At 44.2% G+C, this 22,985-nt stretch overlaps 1 protein-coding gene and 1 pseudogene across 1 annotated transcript in view; both read right to left on the reverse strand.

Moving 5' to 3' along the window:
* The window catches only part of LOC121166871 (zinc finger protein 420), a 211,096-nt gene extending 202,715 nt beyond the window's left edge, over positions 1–8,381 (reverse strand). The window contains exons 1-2 of the mRNA XM_040996185.1: positions 8,358–8,381; positions 5,414–5,491 (exon numbers count right to left, since the gene is read on the reverse strand). Of these exons, the coding sequence (XP_040852119.1) occupies positions 5,414–5,491; positions 8,358–8,381 (102 nt within the window). The remainder of the gene's footprint in view (positions 1–5,413; positions 5,492–8,357) is intronic.
* Positions 8,382–19,959: 11,578 nt separating this feature from the next.
* Positions 19,960–20,269, reverse strand: LOC121166887 (annotated as a pseudogene).
* Between the last annotated feature and the right edge of the window lie 2,716 nt (positions 20,270–22,985).

The raw sequence follows: 22,985 nt of genomic DNA on the forward strand, positions 1-22,985 counted from the left end.
CATGAAATTCTATTTTATGGATGTGCCAGATTGAATAACTTATGCAGTTAGGATGCATGTTTCTAAGTTCTCCTGCAAGCCCAGCATCCTATGTCCATCTACTGCAGAGGTGAGGAGTGTCTGGCATGTGGCCATAGAAGGCTGGCAAAATCCTAGTAAGGCAACAGCAGGCAAGACTCAAAATTCAAAAACTCTGTGGCAGTCTAGTTAAGTAGGTGATTATCTATTACCTAGGAATCATGTCATAAATATCCAAATTGCCTGTGGCAGAAAAACATTCCCCACCCCGATCTACTGCAACAAATGACATATATATATATATATACACATATATATATACATTCACCATCTCCACTGAACACAGGCATAAATTGAGTGTTACAGGCAACTTCTAGGTAGATTACCAAAGATCCTCTTCTCTTCTTTTATTATACATTTCTGAGATCTCCTTCACTTACATTCAGGTTGAACTCTTTCCTTTCAACAAGCAGAACAGCTAAAGTGTGCAAATATTACCTGCAATATAAGGATGTAAAGGTCTAGAAATTCCTTATTTCCATATTTCTTTCCCTCTTGGGGTCTTAGGACAGTAGGTACTGTGTTTTAAGCTATTTTACTGACAGATCCACATAAACATAAGCCAAGAGTGCTCTACAATCAGTAGCTAACAAGGAACTCTCTGTCCAATAAGCCAGAGAGGAAAAGAACTCTATTAACTACAGGGAGTGAGCTTGAAAGCAGATCCACTCAAAGCTAGGCCTTAAGATGATTAATGACCTTAGCAAACACTGTGCAGGACACCGACAGCCAGAGAAACAAGAGAGGCCGTGTCTGCATTTCTGACCCACAAAAATCATGAGATAAGGAATCAAGATGGCAGAATAGGGTAAGGACACATTTAGACAGAGAAACATTAGCCAGGGTGAAGCAGAGAGGGCACATTCCAGGAAACAGGAGAGGCACCTGGAGACTGAGACACAGGGAAGCAGTGGAAACAATGGTGTGCTGTTGCAGTGACCACATATCCCAGCATCATTCTGCCAGCAGCAATCTGCACCAGCAGCCAGAGCTCCAACAGTAACCAAGTAGGAAGGGGAGTTCATGATAAGCTCAATAGGTGAACATAGGCAAAGAACTGCCAGTCCTGATTTGTTTGATTTGACCAGGAGCAGCGAGAGAGCAGATCCCAAGCAGGTGGTGCAGGAACAGGATGGATTTCACAACCAGATTCCCACAAGAGCCGCAATGGATGCCATTTTGCGTAGCGAGGGAAAGGCCATGAGACAGGACTGTGTATGTACTAAGCTGGGACAGAACTCATTTCTGGCTGAATGCATTGCACTGGCAATGTGGCATCCTACAGGTTCCACCCAAAAGGGCCAGGTAGTCCCCAGACTTAACGGCCAGCAGATCAAGAACTCAACAAGTGGCACATCAGGTGCTATTTTATACAGTTGGCAAAGGCAATGAGACTGGAGGGACAATAATGAGCTACGCATGTGCTGAGCTGGAAGCCCACTAACTTCCAGCTCAGTGCATTGTACTGGTCCCACAAGGAAAATAATACTGACTTTGGCATCCTACTGGTCAAAATAGGTTTGGGTGGCCCTCAGACCTAATGGCTAGCAGGTTCCAGCAAGATCAGTACCACCAACAACCTAGTTATTTAGGACACCTGGCATCTCCCTAATCCTGGGAACTGCTTGAACCAGAAGTGGTAGAAGGTTGTAGTAACAATACAATGGTACAGCTTCAGCACAAATCACAGGAGGGAAAAACAGTGAATCAAGAGCTGGGGCTACGGAGACTATGGTGGAAGTCTAACACAAGAGCCCAAACCTGAAACTCGCTGCAGGGAGTGGCACAAGTGATTGCAAACAAAGAACTGGGTACCAACTGCAATCAGTAGAATCGAACTGTATGTCTGTGGGCCATAGCTTAGAAATCTACCCTAAGGAGAAGAATCTGCTAACCACAAGTACAATGACCAAGAGCAAAAGAAGAGACAGAGGCACAATGAATATTACTGAAGACTCCCCTGCAAAGGTTCAAAAGCCTTTGCCAACCTCAGAGTTAACTAAGGAAGACATCGAGAAAATGGGGGATACAGAATTCAGAAAACTCATTATACGTTTTCTTATCAACAATGAGAAGCACATACAGGAATTCAAGGAATTTAAGGAATATGTCACACAGGAAAGAGTAACATTGAAACAAAATCAAGCCAAATTTTTGGGAATAAGGGATGCAACAAAGCAAATTAAAAGTACAGTGGAAAATCTTTATAATAGAATGAATGACACAGAAGAAAGAATCTCAGAATTGGAAGATATTTCTTGTCACAATGGGGAAACAATCAAAAAGCTGGAAGCAGAGCTGGGTCAAGCTAAAAAAAAGTATTCAAGAATTAAGAGACACTATTAAAAGGCCAAATATAAGAGTTATGGGAGTTCCAGAAGGTGCAGAAAGAGAAGCTGGGTTTTAAAATGTATTTAATGTATTTAATGAAATAATAAAGGTAAATTTCTCTATTCTAGAGAAAGAATTGGGAAAAAACATCCAGGAGGAACACAAACCTCCCAAAAGGGTTGACCAAAAGCAATCTTCGCCAAGATACATGATAATCAAATTCTCTTCAATCAAACATAAGGAAAGATCCTCAAATGTGCCTGTTAAAAAAAATCAAGGGCCCGGCGCGATGGCACAGTGGTTAAGGTCCTCGCCTTGCACGCCTGGGATCCCATATGGGCGCCGGTTCTAATCCTGGCAGCCCCGCTTCCCATCCAGCTCCCTGCCTGTGGCCCAGGAAAGCAGTCGAGGACGGCCCAAAGCTTTGGGACCCTGCACCCATGTGGGAGACCTGGAAGAGGCTCCTGGCTTCGGATTGGCATAGCATCGGCTGTTGCGCTCACTTGGGGAGTGAATCATCGGACGAAGATCTTTGTCTCTGTCTCTCCTCTCTGTATATCCGCCTTTCCAATAAAAAAATAAATCTTAAAAAAAAAAATCAACTGACATATAAAGGAATGCCAATTAAACTCACAGGAGACGGGCCCGGCGCGGTGGCGCAAGTGGTTAAGTCCTCGCCTTGCACGCCCGGGATCCCATATGGGCGCCGGTTCTAATCCCGGCAGCCCCGCTTCCCTTCCAGCTCCCTGCCTGTGGCCTGGGAAAGCAGTCGAGGACGGCCCAAAGCTTTGGGACCCTGCACCCGTGTGGGAGACCCGGAAGAGGCTCCTGGCTTCGGATCGGCATAGTATCGGCCCGTTGCGGCTCACTTGGGGAGTGAATCATCGGACGGAAGATCTTCCTCTCTGTCTCTCCTCTCTGTATATCCGCCTTTCCAATAAAAAATAATAAAAATAAATCTTTAAAAAAAAAAAAAAAAACTCACAGGAGACGTCTCACAGGAAATTCTACAGACCAGAAGGGAATGGAGCGACATATTCCAGATTCTAGCAAAAAATCGTCAGCCCAGAATAAAGTACCCAGCAAAGCTTTCCTTGTCTTTGAAAATGAAATAAAATTCTTTCACAGTAAAGTTAAAAGAATATACCTCTTCCAAACTTGCCCTACAAATGATACTTAAAGATGTTCTCTTGACAGAGAAAAGGAATAGTGCCCACCAAAACCAAAGGCAAATGTGAAGAACATCCCAGCAAAATAACAGCACAAGACTAAATCAATGAACAACCCATTGCTAAAATGACAGGACCAAATTATCACCCATTTATATTTACCTTGAATGTAAATGGATTAAACTCATCAATAAAATATCATAGGTTAGTAAACTGGATTTACAAAAGAAAACTCATGTACTTGTTGCCTACGGGAGACACATCTCACGAACAAAGATCAGCAGAAACTACATTATGGATTTTGATATTTTTGTTTTTAGTTTAATTTCTTCAAAAGTTTTTTTTTCTCATATTAAGTTCTTCACGGATTCATAGTCACACAGTGGCATCATTTTCTTAAGAATGTTCTTGATTTTCCTTCTCTCTTTCTTTTTTTAAGGATCTATTTATTTTTATTGGAAAGGCAGATATACAGAGGAGGAGAGACAGAGAGGAAGATCTTCTTTCCAATGATTCACTCCCCAAGCAGCCACAACAGCTGGAGCTGAGCCAATCCGAAGCCAGGAGCCAGGAACTTCTTCAAGGATCCCACGCAGGTGCAGGGTCCCAAGGCTTTGGGCCATCCTTGACTGCTTTCCCAGGCCACAGGCAGGGAGTTGGATAGGAAGCAGGGCTGCCGGAATTAAAACCAGCGCCCATATGGGATGCTAGCGTGTTCAAGGCCACGACTTTAGCTGCTGTGCTACTGCACCAGGCCAGATTTTCATTTCTTCTGTGACACATTAGTAATTCAGTAGCATATTATTTAATTTCACGACATTGTAAATTCCTTTTTTCTTCCTGTTGCTTATTTTGCTTTTTGGCTTTACATTTAAGATGTATAGTAACTATATCTCAGTAATGGAGACTACCATATCCCGATGTGAGGATAGAATGCTATATGCATCTCTACTTCCAGATCAAAGATGGACTCCCAATGAAACTGTTTGCTCTGTCTTGACAATGGGATGCTGGACTCTCTGCCATTGTCTATGCCCACAATGATGGACTTATGACTGTTTATGAAGAATGATACTATTGTAATAATATAGGGGAACTCAGTGGTGGTGGGGTTAATTGGGGAGGAGGTAAGAAAAATCCCAGGGCCTATGTAACTGCATCATAAAATGATAATAATTAAAAAATGAAAAAAAATGTGAGACAAATATTTTCTGTTTTCAATCACTAGGTTTTAAAGCAGTTTATTATGCAATAAAAAGATAAAAATGTACTGCGTACAAGAATTCTGAGGAAGACAAGTTACATAAATATCCCTTTTTACCAACAATTATCATGTCACTTCTCTCCCAGGGATTTCTTGCCAAGATTTACAGCCTCTCAGTTTGCAAGTCCCAATCACCCACCAATTCATACAAATCACGAGATGTCAATCTATGACGAGATTTGGTCATTCAACCAATACTAAATTTTTATCTTCTTTACCTGGAAATGTCAAGTCTGTGTGAAAACTTAAGTTTCATCACAGAGGGTCAAATAAAATCAGTGCCTCAATCTCACCAAACTAAAGGCATCAACCTTGATTTCAAAGAACTTAACCACAGTGCTTGATAGAATGAGCGTGCAACACATGAAGTATTTGATCAGTGTGTGAACACTGCTATGTTTCAAAAGGGTCACAGAAGGATGCTGGATCATTTGCCATTATAGTTCACTGGGAGCAGCAGCAGTAGAAACTGCTCATTGGACGGATACTTTTTGGTAGGAAACCTAACAGGAATACTTACATGACTTAAACACATGCACATATTTCAACAAGAAGAGAAACATCAACTTACAAGAGCCATGGTTTTAGACATGGAAGAGTCTGTTCTCAGGGTTCCTCTCCAGATAAGCACAGATCCAGACTGCCAGAGCTGGGAGAAGAAAAAGACCTTAGGACCAGTTTTGCTTTAGTGTTCTGGACAGAAACTAAGTTATCACTATTGGTGTGACAATCTTCCATTCCAGGTTCCCAAATACTTCTTATCACATACACTCTTTGGATAGATTAAGGATCTAGAATAATCTACCTGCTTCTCTAATTTGCATGGATTCCTACATTAGACTGAGGCATTTCTGCATTAAAGACAGATCTGCTGGCAGGAAGTTCTCTGGTCCCTGAGTCACTTTGGTGGACACCTGAAATTGGGCACTAGACTCTTCTCCTGAGCAGGTCTTTTAACCTGACGTGAAAAGAGGCTCCAGCATTTCATCAGAATGCTTGCTGTGATTCTGGAATCACATGATTCTGGAATCATGAAGTTGGTTAAGACACTGAAAAAGCAATGCTTATCGCTTTGGTCTAGCTAAGCCTGCTAGCCAAACAGGTGATAGGAGGGAACCACAGATGAAGTTATGACTTGAGATGCTCACATCCCATAGTGCAGTGCCTGGTTCAAGAGCTGGCCACCCTGAGGTTTTTTGTTTGATTTGTTTTGTTTTGTTATTGAAGAGTCAGATACATGGAGAGGAGGAGAGACAGAGAGGAAGATCTTCCATCTGCTGATTGACTCCCCAAGTAGCTGCAACGGCCAGAGCTGAGCAGATCTGAAGCCAGGAGCCAGGAACTTCTTCTGGGTCTCCCACACGAGCGAAGGGTTCTAAGGCTTTGGGCCAACCTCAACTGCTTTCCCAAGCCAAAAGCAGAGAGTTGGAATGGAAGTGGAGCAGCTGGGATACAAACCGGTGCCCATATGGGATCCCAGTACATGCAAGGTTAGGACTTTAGCCACTAGGTTACCATGCCAGGATCACACTGAGTTTCCAATCCAGCTTCCTGCTAATGTGCCAGGGAGTCAGGAGATAACTACCCCAATACTTGAGTTCCCAAATACACACATGAAGCTCCTGGCTTTTGCCTTTGGCCTGACCCAATTCAAGCTATTGTAGGCATTTGGGGAGTGAAGCAGCAAATAAGAATTTTCTCTCTCTCAATCCTTCCTTCATCATATTGTACAAAGGTTTCTAAAGCCCTTCTTTTCTATGCACTTCTTTATTTAAGAGGGTGGGGTCCCAGGTGGGCCACCTCCCATAATAAAGTCTGTCAATGTTTGGGGAAAAAAAATTCTTTTTTTCTTAAGAGTTATGATAACGACCACAGATTAAATTGAAATATATGTTGTTTTTAACAAGATGTTCTCCAAAAAGAAGGGTGCTTCCCGAGAATGATTTGTTCTTTGGCTATTATTTCTGAACTAAATGATTTCTTATCAGTAGGAAAGAGTTCTGTCTAGAAAATAGAAAACATGGTCATATCTGAGTCATCTCTTCCATAAATGCATGATGATATCCCATACAATTTTATTCCAAGATTTTTTTTCGGCAGAAAGATTTGTTTCTAAACAAGTCAGCTAAGCCTCGATCTCCCTCAGATTCTGAATTACATTATCCTATTAGGCTCATTTTGCAACATGACAATTGAAGGCAAATCTTTTCTTTTTTAAATTTATTTATTTCTATTGGAAAATCAGACATACAGAGAGAAGGAGTGACAGAAACATCTTCCATCCGCTGGTTCACTCCCAAAGCGGCCTCAATGGCCAGAGCTGAACCCATCTGAAGCCAGGAGCTTCTTCCAGGTCTCCCATGTGCATGCAGGGTCCCAAAGCTATGGACCGTCCTTTACTGAATTCCCAAGCCACAGGCAGAGAGCTGGATGGGAAATGGAGCAGTCAGGATATGAACTGATGCCCATATGGGATCCTGGCACAGACAAGGCTATCACTTTAGCCACTAGGCTACCACTTCAGGCCCAGAAGGCAAATCTTGAAGCACAAGTTATCGTACAGAATCCATTTACTGCCATAATTTCCTCAGAATTGATATAATTTGTTCATAACCTCACTATTGCTATGAGCAAAATTAATATACCTTTCTAGTAAACTCACAAGGTAGTTACCCAAGCCTCTGCAGTAGCCTTCATCATACAGTCTGAGACTTAATCCTATTCATATTTTACCTTGATATATAGGAGGCTTAGCCTTGGCACCGACATTCCATATCCAGGAATTTTTCAGAACTATATGGAGCCATCCCAGTGGCAAACCCTCCACTGCAGATCCAGCTTCCATAGGGGCACAGTTTTAAGTCGTGGCTGCTCCATTTCTGGTCTCATTTCCTGCTAATGACCTGGGAAAGCCATGAAGAATGGCCCAGGTTCTTGGGCTCCTTCACTCACCTGGGAGACCCAGAAAGAAGTTCCTGGCTCCTGATCAGCTCAGCTCCAGCCATTGTGGCCATTTGGGAGTGAAGCAGCAGATGTATGACTTCTCTCAGTTTCTCCTTCTCTCTCTCTGTAAAACCTACCTTTCGACTAAATGTAAACAGATCTTAAAAAAAAAAAAAAGAGGGCCCGGCGCGGTGGCGCAAGTGGTTAAGGTCCTCACCTTGCACGCCCGGGATCCCATATGGGTGCCGGTTCTATCCCGGCAGCCCTGCTTCCCATCCAGCTCCCTGCCTGTGGCCCGGGAGAGCAGTCGAGGACGGCCCAAAGCTTTGGGACCCTGCACCCGCATGGGAGACCCGGAAGAGGCTCCTGGCTTCGGATCGGCATAGCATCAGCCGTTGTGCTCACTTGGGGAGTGAATCATCAGATGGAAGATCTTCCTCTCTGTCTCTCCTCTCTGTATATCCACCTTTCCAATAAAAAAATAATAAAATAAATCTTTAAAAAGAAAAAAAAAAAGAAAAGAAAAGGAAAAAGAGGGCCTGGTACAGTAGCTTAATGGCTGAAGTCCTTACCTTGCATGCACCAGGATCCCACATGTACGCCGGTTCAAACCTCGACTGCTTCACTTTCCATCCAGCTCCCTGCCTGTGGCCTGAGAAAGCAATGGAGAATGGCTCAAAGCCTTGGGATCCTGCAGACCAGGAAGTGAACCAGACAGAAGATCTTTGCCTTTCCTTCTCTCTGTAAACTTTTTTTTTTACATTTTTTATTATATTTTGACAATCTTTATATAATTAATTAGGGTAAAAAGGTTCAAGGGCTACAGGAAAGTGGGTAAGACTATTATTTTTTCCATATTGTTTCCTTCATATTTAAAGGGGGGTATTAAGGGAGAAGGCCCACCCAATTTCCCACCCTCCCCAGGTCCCAGATGTAGGGTATGCTCTGAGGTTCTTGCAAAAAAAGGTAAATCTTTAAAAAAAATTTAAGATGTATGTACAATACTTTTAGAATGAGCATTATTTTTAATTTTGATCATCAAAAACATAAATCTCTTACAACAGCAACATATTAAACATTATAGCATGCTGTACCATAATGTACAATGCCAGGACTAATAACAACTATGATCCAAATTAAATGGCGGGAGAATATTACCTACAGCATATGGTGGTTTCCACAAGTAAAATCATCCATATGAGCAGTGTGATGTGCTGAGTACTGTCAATTATCATTATTAATGGTGAAAATCATTCCATGTTCCTTTATCCTCTACCATACAGTGAAGTTAATTCTGCTTTCTTTTTTCTTTAATATAAAATCTGAGTTTCCTGGATTTTTTTTTCTTCCTGGTAACACCAGTGTATATCTGGGAGAAGATGAGAAAGACAGCACGAATAAATCTCCCCTCCCTCAGTCATCAGCAATGCCAAAAGCCAGGAAAAACTTCGCTAGCATGATAGATCAAAGAACAAAATGTGGTAAGATGGAGGATCTTGGTCTAAGAGGACCTAAGTGGGTAGAAATACACCACACACCTGGGCATCAGACACGGTTGTCATTTCTCGGAGAGCAACCTTAGAACTCGAAATGCGCATTTCTGAAAGGATGTCTCCAGGTCACCGAGTTTTAAAACAACTTTCCTAATGTGCAGAAACAGACTCTCAAGAACACTACACAGCGATCATACTTAAACTACTTTTCCCAGTTAACGACATTTTCTTTGGTGGCTGAAAGGAGGGCGAGAGTAGCAGCAGCGAGCCTTGCACGCTGGGCAGAGCCACGGCCACGCGCGCTCACGCCAGGGACGCGTTACCACGTCCCGGTGACATCGGACTAGCCTGCACCTCTTCATGTCAGTCACGCTGTCACCTCAGCACAGCCTCTCACCTCAGACACACCGTCCTCGGCAGCCCCACCGTGCGTGGGGTGTGGGGGGCGAGCAGACACGCCGTGACTGCGCTCGGACCCCGGCGTCCCCGCAATGTCCCCTCTGACCGCCACGCACGGTCCCTCGTGGGCTGCAGTCCCGGGCCACCTCAGTTCTCTCCGCCACCCGCGACGTCGAATCGGCCTCCAGGGAGACTCATTCAAGCCAAAAGATCAACTAGAGGGAACGGAAACGGAACCGACCCTGCGAGGTTTTCACAGTTTCCTCTAGGCAGTGTAGCCCGAGCTAAAAGAGCTAGAATCGCAGTACCCTATGGGAAATGTAGTCCTGGGTAGTAAAACGCCCAGGAAAAGCCCTGCTCTTTGCCGCACGCCCCGCCCATGCCCCAGAGCCTTCTGGGAGTCGCAGTTGGCGCGCAAATTGTCCCAAAGGTGGCGGTCTTGACGCGTGGTTGAGAGTGGTTGCAGGACAGTCTCCACTAGGGGAGAGACGGGGATTGGGAAGCCGCACCACGTGGTCTCAGGGGAGAACTGTCGAGTTCTTCTACTCCAAGTCCCGTGTGTGAGCGTCAACCTTGAAAAGTCTATGCTTTGACCCACGAGCCTAAATCTGGTGATTAGCTAGTTGGGGCGTTCAAATGTGCCGGGAATGGGTGCGTATGTGCCACGTGCATATCTGCATATGACCAGTATCTTCTCTGGAAGGATACACAGCTAGGTGAGCTACTGTGTGACGTAAACATCAAAGCAAAGGTTGCTTATCTTTTACCTTAAACCTTTTTACGCATTTTGAATGGTTACCGTATGTATGCATTACACATCTCAAACTTGAAATCATGAATTTCCTATTTGCATGAAGTCTTCACATAGACACGCCTTTCCAATAACACCTGCATCTGCCCAAATTTTGAGACTCTGGTCATCATTTCATTGCCTAAGATCTAGGAAACAAAGTAGTTTTCATAACTAGCCACTGCTATTGGGAGCCAGAAATATAATAGCTCACATTTCCACCCAGTTGATGGGGAATGTTGAGATGAACTTAGGAAAACAAAGTTATCAAGTTTTCACACCTTCAATCTATGCTCCCATCTCTCTCTCTCTCTCTGGTAACTGGTGTCATGGTAATCGACATATCCACCTACTTGGCATGCTGCCCACAAGTCTGTTATATAATAGTTTGGCCCTGGGCAACTGTTGTCTATGGGCTCATATAAGCAACTGGCAGGAGGGGGGTTGCATGCTAGATGCAGCTGCTTGTGGATGTGTGGCTGCATATATATGTAGTTATCTCTGTGTATGTGTTCAACCACTGCCACAGACACAAAGGCTGAGAGCTCCTATAACTCCATTACAGTTGGGGGCAAGTGGTTGTTGCATATTTCTCACCACCACTATGAGTAAAAGATACAAATCTACAACTAAGTTGTATATCCTGAGCATACAGCTTGTCATAGTCATTAAGATTCTTTCAAGTGCAGTATGGAGTCAGTGGGTAGAACTTGGAAGTGGACAGCCACAACTACATGGAGCTCAGTGGCTTTGACCTTGAGGGCTAAGGAACCCCCTCCCTACAAGAGTGGGCTGGAGAAGACGACTCCTCCAGTTGTCTAGACAGCACTGGGTGGGCTTGGGAAGACATCTAAGCAAGATAACGCCCAGATAGCAGCAGGGGTCTCAAGTGCATTCTCCTAAGTGCCTCATGGGCAGGAGGCAATGCTGCAGCACAGGCTGAGACCCAACGGGGCCTGCTGAATGCTGAAGAGGAGGCAAAGTAGGGACACCCAGACGATGGCTCATATGTGGGTTGGGACCTTCTCACTGCTTTGTGGCCCGAGGATACTACTGAGCTGTAAGCAGATACCTGAAAAGCAAATCTCACACCTCATGGAAGAAAATGGAAAAAGGCAACCTTGAGAGCAGCCATGAAGAGCTCCAATGCAAGGCCATGCACTCTCCTGGGCCATCTGAGGAAGGGCTGGAGGATTGGAGAGACAGCCACAGTGGTGCAGGCACAGACATGAGACCTAGACTGAGGCTGCCCAAATCGAGTGGTAGGTAGAGGGACTCCAGCTCCTGGGGAAGCAGCCAAAGACCAAAAGCACTGAAAATTACCCTGCTGCCAAAACAGCTGCTGGGAGTTTGTGAGGGTATGTAAAGCCTGGGGTCAGGACACCTGCTGGGATTGGTTCCGCCACCTTTAAGTTAGAAGCCGCAGGCCTTTGGGATCATTTGTGGGCAGAAGGAAGGGAAGTCCTATCCTATCCTATCCCAAATGACCCCATCCCTGCCATGAGACACATGGCAATAGCCCCTTTGAGATTCCAGGAATCAAGCACCCAGGCTTGCAGCATCATCTCTATCCAGTAGGGCAAGGCCAGTCAGCTATGCAGGTGCTGTTGGCTGGCCTCTCCTTGACAATGGACACAGTGATGGCCATATCTGCAGGAGGCTGTAACAGTGGCTTCAGATGGAAACCTAGGATTGCAGAAAAGGTGAGCTTCAGCCAGCACCACACCACTGCCTTTCCATGGTGGGGAGTGGACTGCAGCTGCAATGGCAATAACATGGACAGACCCAGGCAAATGCTGAGGGGTACAGCAAGGCTAAGCACTCTCCTGGGGAAAGCTACTGGGCACACAACCACAACACCTATGGTGAAGCGTGCCCAGGCTTTCAGTTCTTCATAGGGCAGTGGACCGTGATCCCCCGAAAGACGAGATCTAAAACCTAGTGGTGATGTTGCAACTGCTGGAGCCCAAGAACAGCCTGTGAGAGGCAGAGAGCAGATGCCATAGCTGATAGGAGATGGAGACAGAGGAAAAAAAGAAAAAAAAAACCCACCACACAGGCCCTGGAAGGAGATGTTGCCACCCCTTAGGCTACATCTAACACAGGACACCACCTGGCAACCGTAATGGAAGGATCCCCTGGTGGAGAGGACAATGATAAACTTTCAGGGTTATTGAGGGATTCTGAATTTACCCACTTATTGTGTACAGGGGTAGGCAGGGTTCTGCTTTTGGGGCTAAACCCTGGACAATCAATGTTTTCGTGCAGTCAGCCTCGCAGCTGCATCCTAGCACCACCTTACATCATGATTTAACATGACATGGTATGAACTCTTACAGATTTAAAGCCATGTTTATTTTGATGAGCCCTTGAGAGCTGGCAAATAGATTTTATTGGACTTTCGCCCTAATCAAAATGGAAACAGCATGGCAAATACAACCACCTTGGGGGCCTGGACACCTGTGCAACAGGGACCAACTGGTCAGCCTATCGAATGTGCAGTTGTATGTCAGCTTTGCAGTTGGGCAGCCCTGGGAGGTAATCATGGCCACTGACCACACTGGACATGGTTATTAAACTACACTTGGACCCTTGTAGAGACTTCAGTCTATGAGCAATGCAATAAAGCCCAATCAGGGTTGTAGTATTCTGTTACATCTTACAGCTTGCTACTGTATCTTGTACTGGATGTGATATTCCACACCCTATGTATACTCCTTGCATGTGTAGAATTGGGACCTGAGGCTTGCACTCTTGTCCCTATCTCTCTCTATGGTAACTGGTGTCATGGTAACTGACAGGTGCACCTGCTTAGCTGGCTGCCCACAAGTCTGCTATGTAACACTTTGGCTCTGGGCCACTATTGTCTGTGAGCCTGCATAAGCCCATGGGGACGAGGCTAGAAGCAGCTGCTCACAGATGTGACAATGTATGTCTGACCACTACCAAGGGCACAAAGGTGCTTGTCTCCTGTAGCCCTACTGCTTTTGGGGGGCAGATGACTGTTCCTTGTGAATTTCTTACTGCTACTGAAAAGGAGACATGTGGCTCCATGTTGTTAACTCATTTAAGGCTCTTTTTTTTTTTCTTTTTTTAAGCAATCAAGCCCCCAAATGCCAACTTGGAAACATAAAACTTTCACAAGATGCATAAAATTTCTGTTACCTAGGTCAGTTATAAAAACACAGAAAAACCTTGACTAACAAGGAACACCATGTGACATAAATATATGATTTACAAATACAATATGGAACAAAGTTACAGAATTTGTAATTTTGCTTGTTTAGACTTTTAAGATAACTTTTCAGTTCTCTGGCACCTCTAAGAAGAAAAAATATCTTTTAAAGAACCCACAGTTTCTGAACACTGAAGGAGATAAGTTACTTTATGAAGACGCTGCAAAATCCTAGAAATCTCAGAAAAATCTTTAGCCTATAAGACAAGACACAGTTCCATGAATTTAATTTCTAAAGATCTACATTGTGAATATGCAGGTGCTGTGAATAACAAAAGACTTAAGAACATCCTTGATCACAATAACCACTCAGCAGTTTATGCGGCATGGTATGGTTTATTTGAACCTTTATTCTCTTAAGCCTATGGCCATCAGGGAGCTCTCCAGTGGGACAAGGCAGATATTGAGAGCCAGGTTGGGAAAATGAGACACCTGACATTGTGTAGTAGGGAATAAGTAAAACCTTGGGGCTGAGACCAGATGTCAGGTCTGTTCAATAGAGATGGGATTCCTCCCCAACCAGGAAAAAGAGAGAGTGTCTCTGTAGGGATGGAACAAAGGGACTCCAGCTGAAAGACACAACAGAGAAAGACTAGGGTGGCTAGTTTAAAGCAGAGTGGATAAGCCTGAGTCTCACTGACATATTAGCAGAGCCTGGTTGTTGCCACACAAGGCGGGGGAGCTCAGAAGGCTTGACATGGAGCAGCTGCTCAGGACTCACCACTGCTCTCGTTCTCTCTGGACTGACCTTGTCAAATACATTATCGGAGATGGCCCAAACGGGGGCTTTTGCCTTCATGCAACAAAGACTTCACACACAAGTAGTAGCAATGAGCAAAGCAGTAAGATTTAATGTGACTGGGCACCCATCAGAGCTGACAGGCATCTTTTCCATTTGGAGCCAGAGGAAGAGAGGCAGGGCCCAGTCATTTAGACTGGGGCAACTGAGTTTGCATAGCTTCATGCAGACAGGCTAAGTAGGCATCTCAGGACACAGCTAAGTGCCGAGAGCAATATCAAAGGTTTGGAAGGAGGGAAGATTTTTTTTTTTTCAGAAAGTCTGGTGGGAATATGAACTAGTACTTAGGAAAAGGAGGCTGAGTGGGTTAGGAAGGTAAGAAATTCTTGCCGAGGGCAAAGGAGGAGGGTGTGGTTTGTGCCAAGTGCAGAGGAGAGGTGGAGTGGGGTGCAGGAGCAGCCAGGCTCGCCCACCAGAGGCTGATGGGTTAGAGGAGAATGAAGGGGGATTGTGGAGGAAGAGAAATGCCTGTACATGGGGAACCTCAGACTGTGTTCCCCCGTGAATGATGAGGTTGTCTACCAACAGAGAAGCTGGGAGACAAAGGCCCTGCTTTCTGAGCCAATGACATTTATTACCTACTCGATATTATGGCCAAAATGAATCACACAATGTGAGTGCTTTTGCCCTAATTTCTATCCCTGAATATAGGGTCATAAGATTGTGGAGGAGACACCCAAGAAATGAATCCTTGGGTGGTTTTAAGTGCACGTTTCACATGCAGAAAGCAAGCCAGGGGAGAGGGTGGTGGGGAGGGCCGGAGAGTCAAAAATCAGGAGACAGATAAAGAGTTCTTCCTAGACGACAGATAAGAATTTTCAGTGCTCTTTCTACTTAAAATGGTGAGATGTCTGTTAGCGCTAGGCATCCCCAGAGTTAGAGTCAGACCACTGGGACTGGAGTAGGGACCTTAATGGAAAGACCTTCCATTTTCTGGTTCAGTCCCCAAATAACCACAATGGTTGCAGCTGGGCTGGTCCCAAGCCAGGAGCCAGAAGCCTCCTCAGGGTCTTGCACACAGGTGCAGAGTCATAAGGCTTTGGGCCATCCTCAACTGCTTTCCCAGGCTACAAGCCAGGAGCTGGGTGGGAAGTGGAGCAGCCAGGACATGAACTGGGGTCCATATGGGATCCTGGCAGTTGCAAGGTGAGGACTACAGCCACTAGGCCACTGCATTGGACTCACTCATGTTTTTCTTATTCTACCAAAGTTATTCAGAAATAATTCAAATTCTAAGGAGGCTTCCTGAAACATTCCTAAATTCATTAAATCCACAGCATTTCTATCTCATAAGAGTCCACTAACACCAAATAATAATATTAGAAACTGTAGTTGATTTTTATAGAGCATGATCTCTATGCCAGCTATTTGCCCAATGTTTTCACGTAAATGATCTCACTTAATTCTGAACAGTCTGATGTTTTCTATTAGCACCATATATAAACAAATCATAAAAATTGAAAGACAATCATGACAGTGAAGATAGATAAAAATGCTAATCACTCCCACAATTTTTTAATTAACTGAGGTTTTCTCTAACATAAATCTATTCAATTATGTCATTGCTTTTTGCTGGGAAGATTTTAACACACACACACACAAAGGCATAAAGAAGGAAGTGATGTTACACATTCTCTTTGTTAGATAAAAAATCACACCAAAACAGCAGGACTACCAACACCAGAATGATGGTAAACCAGGAGGATGTGATTTTAAAACACTTGGATGTTACCCACTGGTGTGACAGTTTTCCCAGGTTCCACTGGAGGCCGCCATCACCAGGCCTGGCGAATAGAGGCTCTCAATTTTAACATCTCTGTGCCTCGTGTGGTCTCTGAACAACCTTGTAACAAAACTGAGGTGTAAGACTTTATAGTCTCTTCATTAAAACTGATTCTGCAGTGTAAATGCATTGATATACTATACATTGTCTATTTTATACATAGATGCCTAAAACCTCTCATTGGTAGGAATTCTCTGATGTAATTTAGAGGCTTGAACTGAGCCTAAAGGACTTCCCACATTTCCTACACTAAAAGGGTCTCCTACCACTGTGAGAACTGATGCCAATTGGGTCGTTCATAAACACTAACGGCTTCCCCATTCCTTACAGGGTTACTCAACAATATGAAAATAGTAATGGCTCTTCTTTATATTCATGGGGTTTCTCATCAATATGAATTTTCCCATGTCGAACAAGACATCAGTCATGATTAAAGGTCTGCCCACAGTCTCTGCATTCATAGGATTTTCACCAGAACAGATTCAGTCATGTGGTACAAGGTTTGAGGCTTGACTGAAGGCTTTCTTACATGCCTTATGTCCGTAAGATTCTCTCACGTACCTAGGTCTGTAAGATGACTAAAGATATTCCCACATTTTTCACATTGATAGTGCTTCTCACCAGAATGGATCTGTTTATGGAATTCTGAAAAAGATTTATTTTTATTGGAAAGGCAAATTTACAGACAGAAGGAGAAACAAAGAGAAAGATCTTCCATCTGTTGGTTCACTCCCCAAATGGCTGCAACAGCTGGAGCAAAGCAGATCTGGAGCCAGGAGCCAGAAAGTTCTTCCTGGACTCCCATGTGGGTGCATGGTCCCAAGGCTTTGGGCTATACTCTGCTGTTTTCTCAGCTCACAAGTAGGGAGCTGGATGGGAACTGGAGCAGCCAGGACATGAACCAGTGCCTACATGGGATCCCGGAGCTTGCAAGGTGAGGATTTAGCCATTGAGCCATTGTGCTGGGCCCTGTCTATGGATTTTAAGGTCTGTAAGATGACCAAAGGTCTTTGCACATTCCTTATATTCAGAGAGTTTCTCTTCATACTGAATTCTCTGAGATAGGAGAAGAGATGAATCTTTTCTTTGAACATGCATTTCTCCATAGCTTATTATTTCATACCTTGAGCCCAAATCTAGAACAAAGGGAAAAAAAAATATTTCTTTGATCCCTCCCCCACCCCTAGAGCTCTATGCTGTAATTAAAGAAAATGTTGAAAATCTCACCCATTACAGATGTTACAAAGAACAACTCTAAGGGTGTCAGGATTCTAGCAAAAAGAGAAAGCAGAGGAATCCGTCCCTCTACCCAGACAGACAACAGCTGCTCTGTCAGAATCCATCTCTTGTAACCATTGTGGTATTCTGCAGTCTGTTTGAAGGCTTGTAACTCTTTGGGAAGGAATGGATGATAAGCAGTGGCTACTTTTGGCCTCAAAGCAGTTACTCATCCTGCAGTCACAGGCAGGGAGCTATGCATACGTTTCTGCAGGCAATTTATGACAGCCATTGTGTACAATAAAGACTCTATTCTTCAAAACACAGCATCTGGTTTCTGCAGACTGTTAGCAGTCTCCACAGTGAAGACACACAGGCAGCAGTTGTTGCATTCCTCTTTGGGTATCACAATTTTAAGGGAACTGAACAGATCAATTTCCTCTCTCTCCCTTAATTTTTTTCTTTTCCTTCCTTTAGAAGCCAAGAATTAACGTCTTGGGTGCTCAAAAGGAAAACACACAGGGGAATCAAACTTGAAAGTCAAACAAAAGAGAATCTTGAAATAAATAACTGGTCCCATGTGACAGGCCTTCCAAAAAAACTCATGGAAAATGCATATTATGAAGAGTCTGCATGATTGCCAAAAGCTTTCTGCACCAAAGTGAACTCACACCAACTTGTTAAGCATATCTGAGCAACACCAAGGTTGAAGAACTAAGAATAACACATCACTTGGAAAAGAGCCCCCATCAGGACAATCAGAATTCTGTTAAAACTGAATCAAAAAGAAATCATCAAGCTGATGCTGAAGGTTGTGTGGTACAATAAAGAAAGTAAAATCAATCATGTTTTACAAAGATTACTAGAAGAATGCCTCAAAGAAATCAGTAGTTTACAAATGGGTAATTCCCTTGAAGACAGGAAAAGATAATGCAGTCCACAGCACTACGCCATCCAGATAAAGTTACAAGGGAAAAGTGACCCTGGCCATGCCCTTGTTGAAGAGGGACAATGATTAAAAGCAGAAATAGCAGGCAGCACCACAGACAATATCAATCAATTCAGTTCAGCTTACATGATTCTGAGTAAAAAACTAAAGCGGAACAATGGGAACCAAAACTATGTGGCCAGAGGAGCTGTAGACAACAGCAGAGCTTTCAATGAAAATGTTATACAAGTGTTAACAAGATTCCAAAGCGATTCTTTTTTTAATTTTGTTTTGTTTTTAAGATTCTTACATTTTAATTTGTTGTTTTGAAATCACATTTTGAAAGCTAAAAACAGAATCAAGCCAAGGAAATTCAGCTACTGTTCAAGCTAACTGAGCCTGGCCAGCGTTCATAGAATGGCATCATGCAGGAGGTTAGCAAGAGGGAGCAGCCCTAAACCAAAACCACTGATTCCTAGTTCTCCTAAGTTAATAACCAAAAGCACACTCCAAAAAAGGCATGCTATACAAACATGTATGTGTAAAGGACATAATGACCCAAACTATATGCTGGGGAACCAAACCAGAGCTCGTCAAAATGGGTAAACAGATAAACAGATAAAATGCTTACATTCTAAAAACTTGCTGTGATCTAAAAACACTGCTAACTGCTGTCTCTAAGAAAGCAAGCAGAAGTTATTACAAATGGAACCACACTGAAAGTAGAAATAAATACAGGAGATAAGATCTTCAGATATTTAAAAAATAAATTAGGTAGTAATAAGAAATCAGACCTAGGGCTTGGCACAGCAGCCTAGCAGTTTAAGTCCTCGCCTTATGCACTGGAATCCCATATGTGTGCTGGTTCTAATCCCGGCAACGCCACTTCCCATCCAGCTCCCTGCTTGTGCTCTGGCAAAGCAGTCGAGGACAGACCAAAGCCTTGGGACCCTGCACCCTAGTGGGAGACCCAGAGGAGGCTTTGGATCGGCTTTGGATCGGCTCAGCTCCAGCTGTTGCGGCCACCTGGGGAGTGTATCATCGGATGGAAGATCTTCCTGTCTCTCTCCTCCTATTTGTATATCTGCCTTTCCAATAAAAATAAATGAATCTGAAAAAAAAAAAAAGAAATAAGACCTACTTCATTCTTTTATTTGCTACAAGGACAAACTGGCAGTGAAGACTACTGTAAATAAAGCTCAGGAAATAGTGGGGTGACGGCCCTCTGCACTCTACAACAGCCTCCTCACTGCCGGTTAACACCACTCTTCTTCCATGACATGTATCCACATGGAAAAACTTGTCAGAGCTTCTCTCAGGGCCAGATTAAATAAAAGACAGCATGTCCTAATTAGCTACTTGTGAGCCCCGCTGGCATTTATAGAACAGACTGGTGGAACCTGGACACTGGCTGTTAAACATCTGCAAGTTTCAGAACACCTTCTCTGTCTGCTATCATTTCAGCTCAGCGTCTCAGGGCTTGGTGGTACAGTCCCACTGGTGACTCCCCCTCAGGGCTCTGGTGGGTGCTAGTCATCAAAGTCTGGAATATCATCGCAGGACTAGCCACGGTAGTCTTTGGATGCATAATAAGCAATGCGCTGGTGGTAAAATCCTGGCAGGAGCACCAGGATGCCAATGATCAGCATGGGAACGGCTCAGTCTGCGTTCCTGCCCTTGCTGATGAAGTGCACCAGCAGGAGTGAGCCAATGATGATGAGGAAGGCGCCAATCAGGAACAGCACGATTGATGTAGCCATCATCTGTGCTGGAGAATAGCAAGTACTTCACTTTAGCACTGGGGATTCCAGTAATCAGGTTAGTGAGAGATGGCCACATGCTGGTTAGTGAGAGATTACCACATGCTGCCGTGGTGACAGCCCGAAGACAAGCCAACAAAACGGGTGTCTGGACGGGGCTCAGGCTCACCTTGGGTGCCAATGCAGGCCAGGCAGCCCCAAAGCAAGTCTTTAAGGAATTGAAATGGGATATGAGATGTGGCCATAACTGGGCAACCCTGAAAGACAATGGGTACCAAGAAGTTGGAGTAATATAGTCAAACTAAAAGCAGATCAGGAATCAGCATGGTGGCACAGTTTGATTAAATTGCTGCCTCACAGGCCAGTAAATTGCTGCCTCACAGGCCAGCATCCCATACTGAAGTGCTAGTTTGAGTCCTGGATACCCTACTTCCCATTTAGCTTCCCTGCAAATGCACCTGAAAAAGCAGTGAAAAATGGCCCAAATGCCTGGAACACAGTCACTGTATGAGCAACACAGAGTTCCTCTGACCCTGGATTCAGGCTGGTGCAGTCCTTGTTGTTGCAGCATTTGGGGAATGAACCAGCAAATCATGGATCTCTTTTAGTCTATTTCACCCTCTGTCACTGTGTATCTTAAAAAATAAAAAAGTAGAAGTGGACAAGTCAACAGCAGGGGCCATAGCAACACTTTATTGGGGGAATTCCTAAAGCATTTTGCTTATTGACATTCTGTAGGGCCAAAGACAATAACACCTGCTTATCAGTGTTTTGACAAAGATAACAAAGGCTTTAGCAGAAAAAAAAAAAAAGCACAGGGAAATATCACCGGAGTCCACCCCTAACAATGGTCTGTTCATTCCTCTCATCAAAGACAATTATGTAAACATTTGGGGGAAAATCACTAGGTGTAGACCTTCTGGTTTACCTCATTTTGACCTTTTGTGTCCATTTTTTTTTTTATTGGAAAGTCAGGTTTACAGACAGAAGGAGAGACAGAGAAAGATCTTCCATCCACTGGTCCACTCAGAGGAAACAAAAGGACCCAAGTGGCTGCACTTGCCCAAGCTGAGCCAATCTGAAGTTAGGAACTTCTTCTGGGTCTCCCATGTGGGGGCAAGGTCCTTGACTGCTTTTCCAGGTCACAAGTAGAGATCTGGAAGGGAAGTAGAGCAGTTGGGATCTGAACGGGTGCCCATATGGGATCCTTGGTGCATGTAAGGTGTGGACTTCAGTCACTAGGTTACCACACCAGGTGGTAAACACCTGGGATAAACATCTGCTTCAGGTCAGTCCTTACGAAGCCAGGATTTCTCAACTTGGCAACTTTTAATCAGCTTAAAGTGTCTTCAAATTGCCCTGTGTTTTAATGGTGCTCTTGTAAAGTCTCCTTTCATCCTTGCTCCTTCAGAACTGGAAACCTGGGCCCAGTGAGATGACTCAGTGGCTAAACCCTCACATTGCAAGCACCAGCATTCCATATGGATGGCAGTTCATGTCCTCGTTTGCTCCATTTTCCTTCGAACTCCCTGCATGTTACCTGGCACAAAGCCTTGGGACCCAGTACCCCTGTGGCAAACCTGGAAGAAGCTCCTGGTTCCTGGTTTCTCAGATCAGCAGAGATCCAACCATTGAGGCCATTTGGAGAGTTGACTAACAGATGGAAGATTTTTCTGTCTCTCCTTCTCTCCATAAATCTAATCATCCTTTCCAATAAAAATAAATACATCTTAAAAAACCTGGAGGCTTTCACTACCTAACCTTATGTCCTTCTTTTTCTTCAGTGTTACACTCTTTTTTTATTTTTTAGATTTTTTTTTAAATTGGCAAGTGAGATATACAGAGAGGAGGAAAGACAGAGAGAGGAAGATCTTCCGTCTGATGATTCATGCCCCAAGCTGCTGCAATCCGATCTGAAGCCAGGAGCCTCTTCCGGGTCTCCCACATGGGTGTGGGGTCCCAAGGCTTTGGACATCTTCCACTGTTTTCCCAAGCCACAAGCAGGGAGCTGGATGGGAAGCAGGCCACCAGGACACGAACCATGTCCATGTGGGATCCTGGTGTGTACAAGGCAAGGACTTCAGGTGTACTCTTAAAAACGTATTTATTTTTATTGGAAAGGCAGAGTTACAAAAAGAAGGAGAGACGGAGAGATCTAATATCTGCTGGCTCATTACCCAAATGGCCATAGTGACTAAAACTGAGCCAGGGTCTAGGAGCTTCCTCCAAGTTTCCCATGCTGGTGCAGGGCCATCAGGCTTTGGTCATCCTATGCTACTTTCCCACTACATAAGCAGAGAGCTGGATGAGAAGTGGAGCAGCTGGGACTAGAACCGTTACCCACATGGGATGTTGGTACCGTAGACAGAGGTTAGCTTGCTATACCACCATACTGGCCCTACGTTATACTCTCTACGCATCTGATCTGCCTCGTTGTTTTCAGAAGACGAAAGTAAAACATTTGTTTAGCTTCCTGATATACTGTGCTTTTACATTTGTTGTTGTTTATCAGTACATGGATCAGCTTTGTCCTGAGACCAACTCTGCAGATTAGCATTATTTGCCTTTTGGAGAGACGGGTAATTTCCAAAACCAAGGTCTGGTTCATTTCTGTTTAACTGTCTTCAGCTATCTCATTTCCTACATTTTAAGCAGCAAGAAGGTGACACCTTCAACAGCATTCTGTTTACAAGGCTCCTCAGCTGAATCACTCAGTTTGTAAGGTATTATTTTCTGCTCTTCATGCTCTCACACCCAAATATGTTGTTAAGCTTTCTACTGCTCCCTAATCCGTT

Source organism: Ochotona curzoniae, unplaced genomic scaffold (genome assembly GCF_017591425.1).
Source record: "Ochotona curzoniae isolate NIBS_2020 unplaced genomic scaffold, NIBS_Ocur_1.0 patch258, whole genome shotgun sequence".
NCBI classification, from domain to species: domain Eukaryota; kingdom Metazoa; phylum Chordata; class Mammalia; order Lagomorpha; family Ochotonidae; genus Ochotona; species Ochotona curzoniae.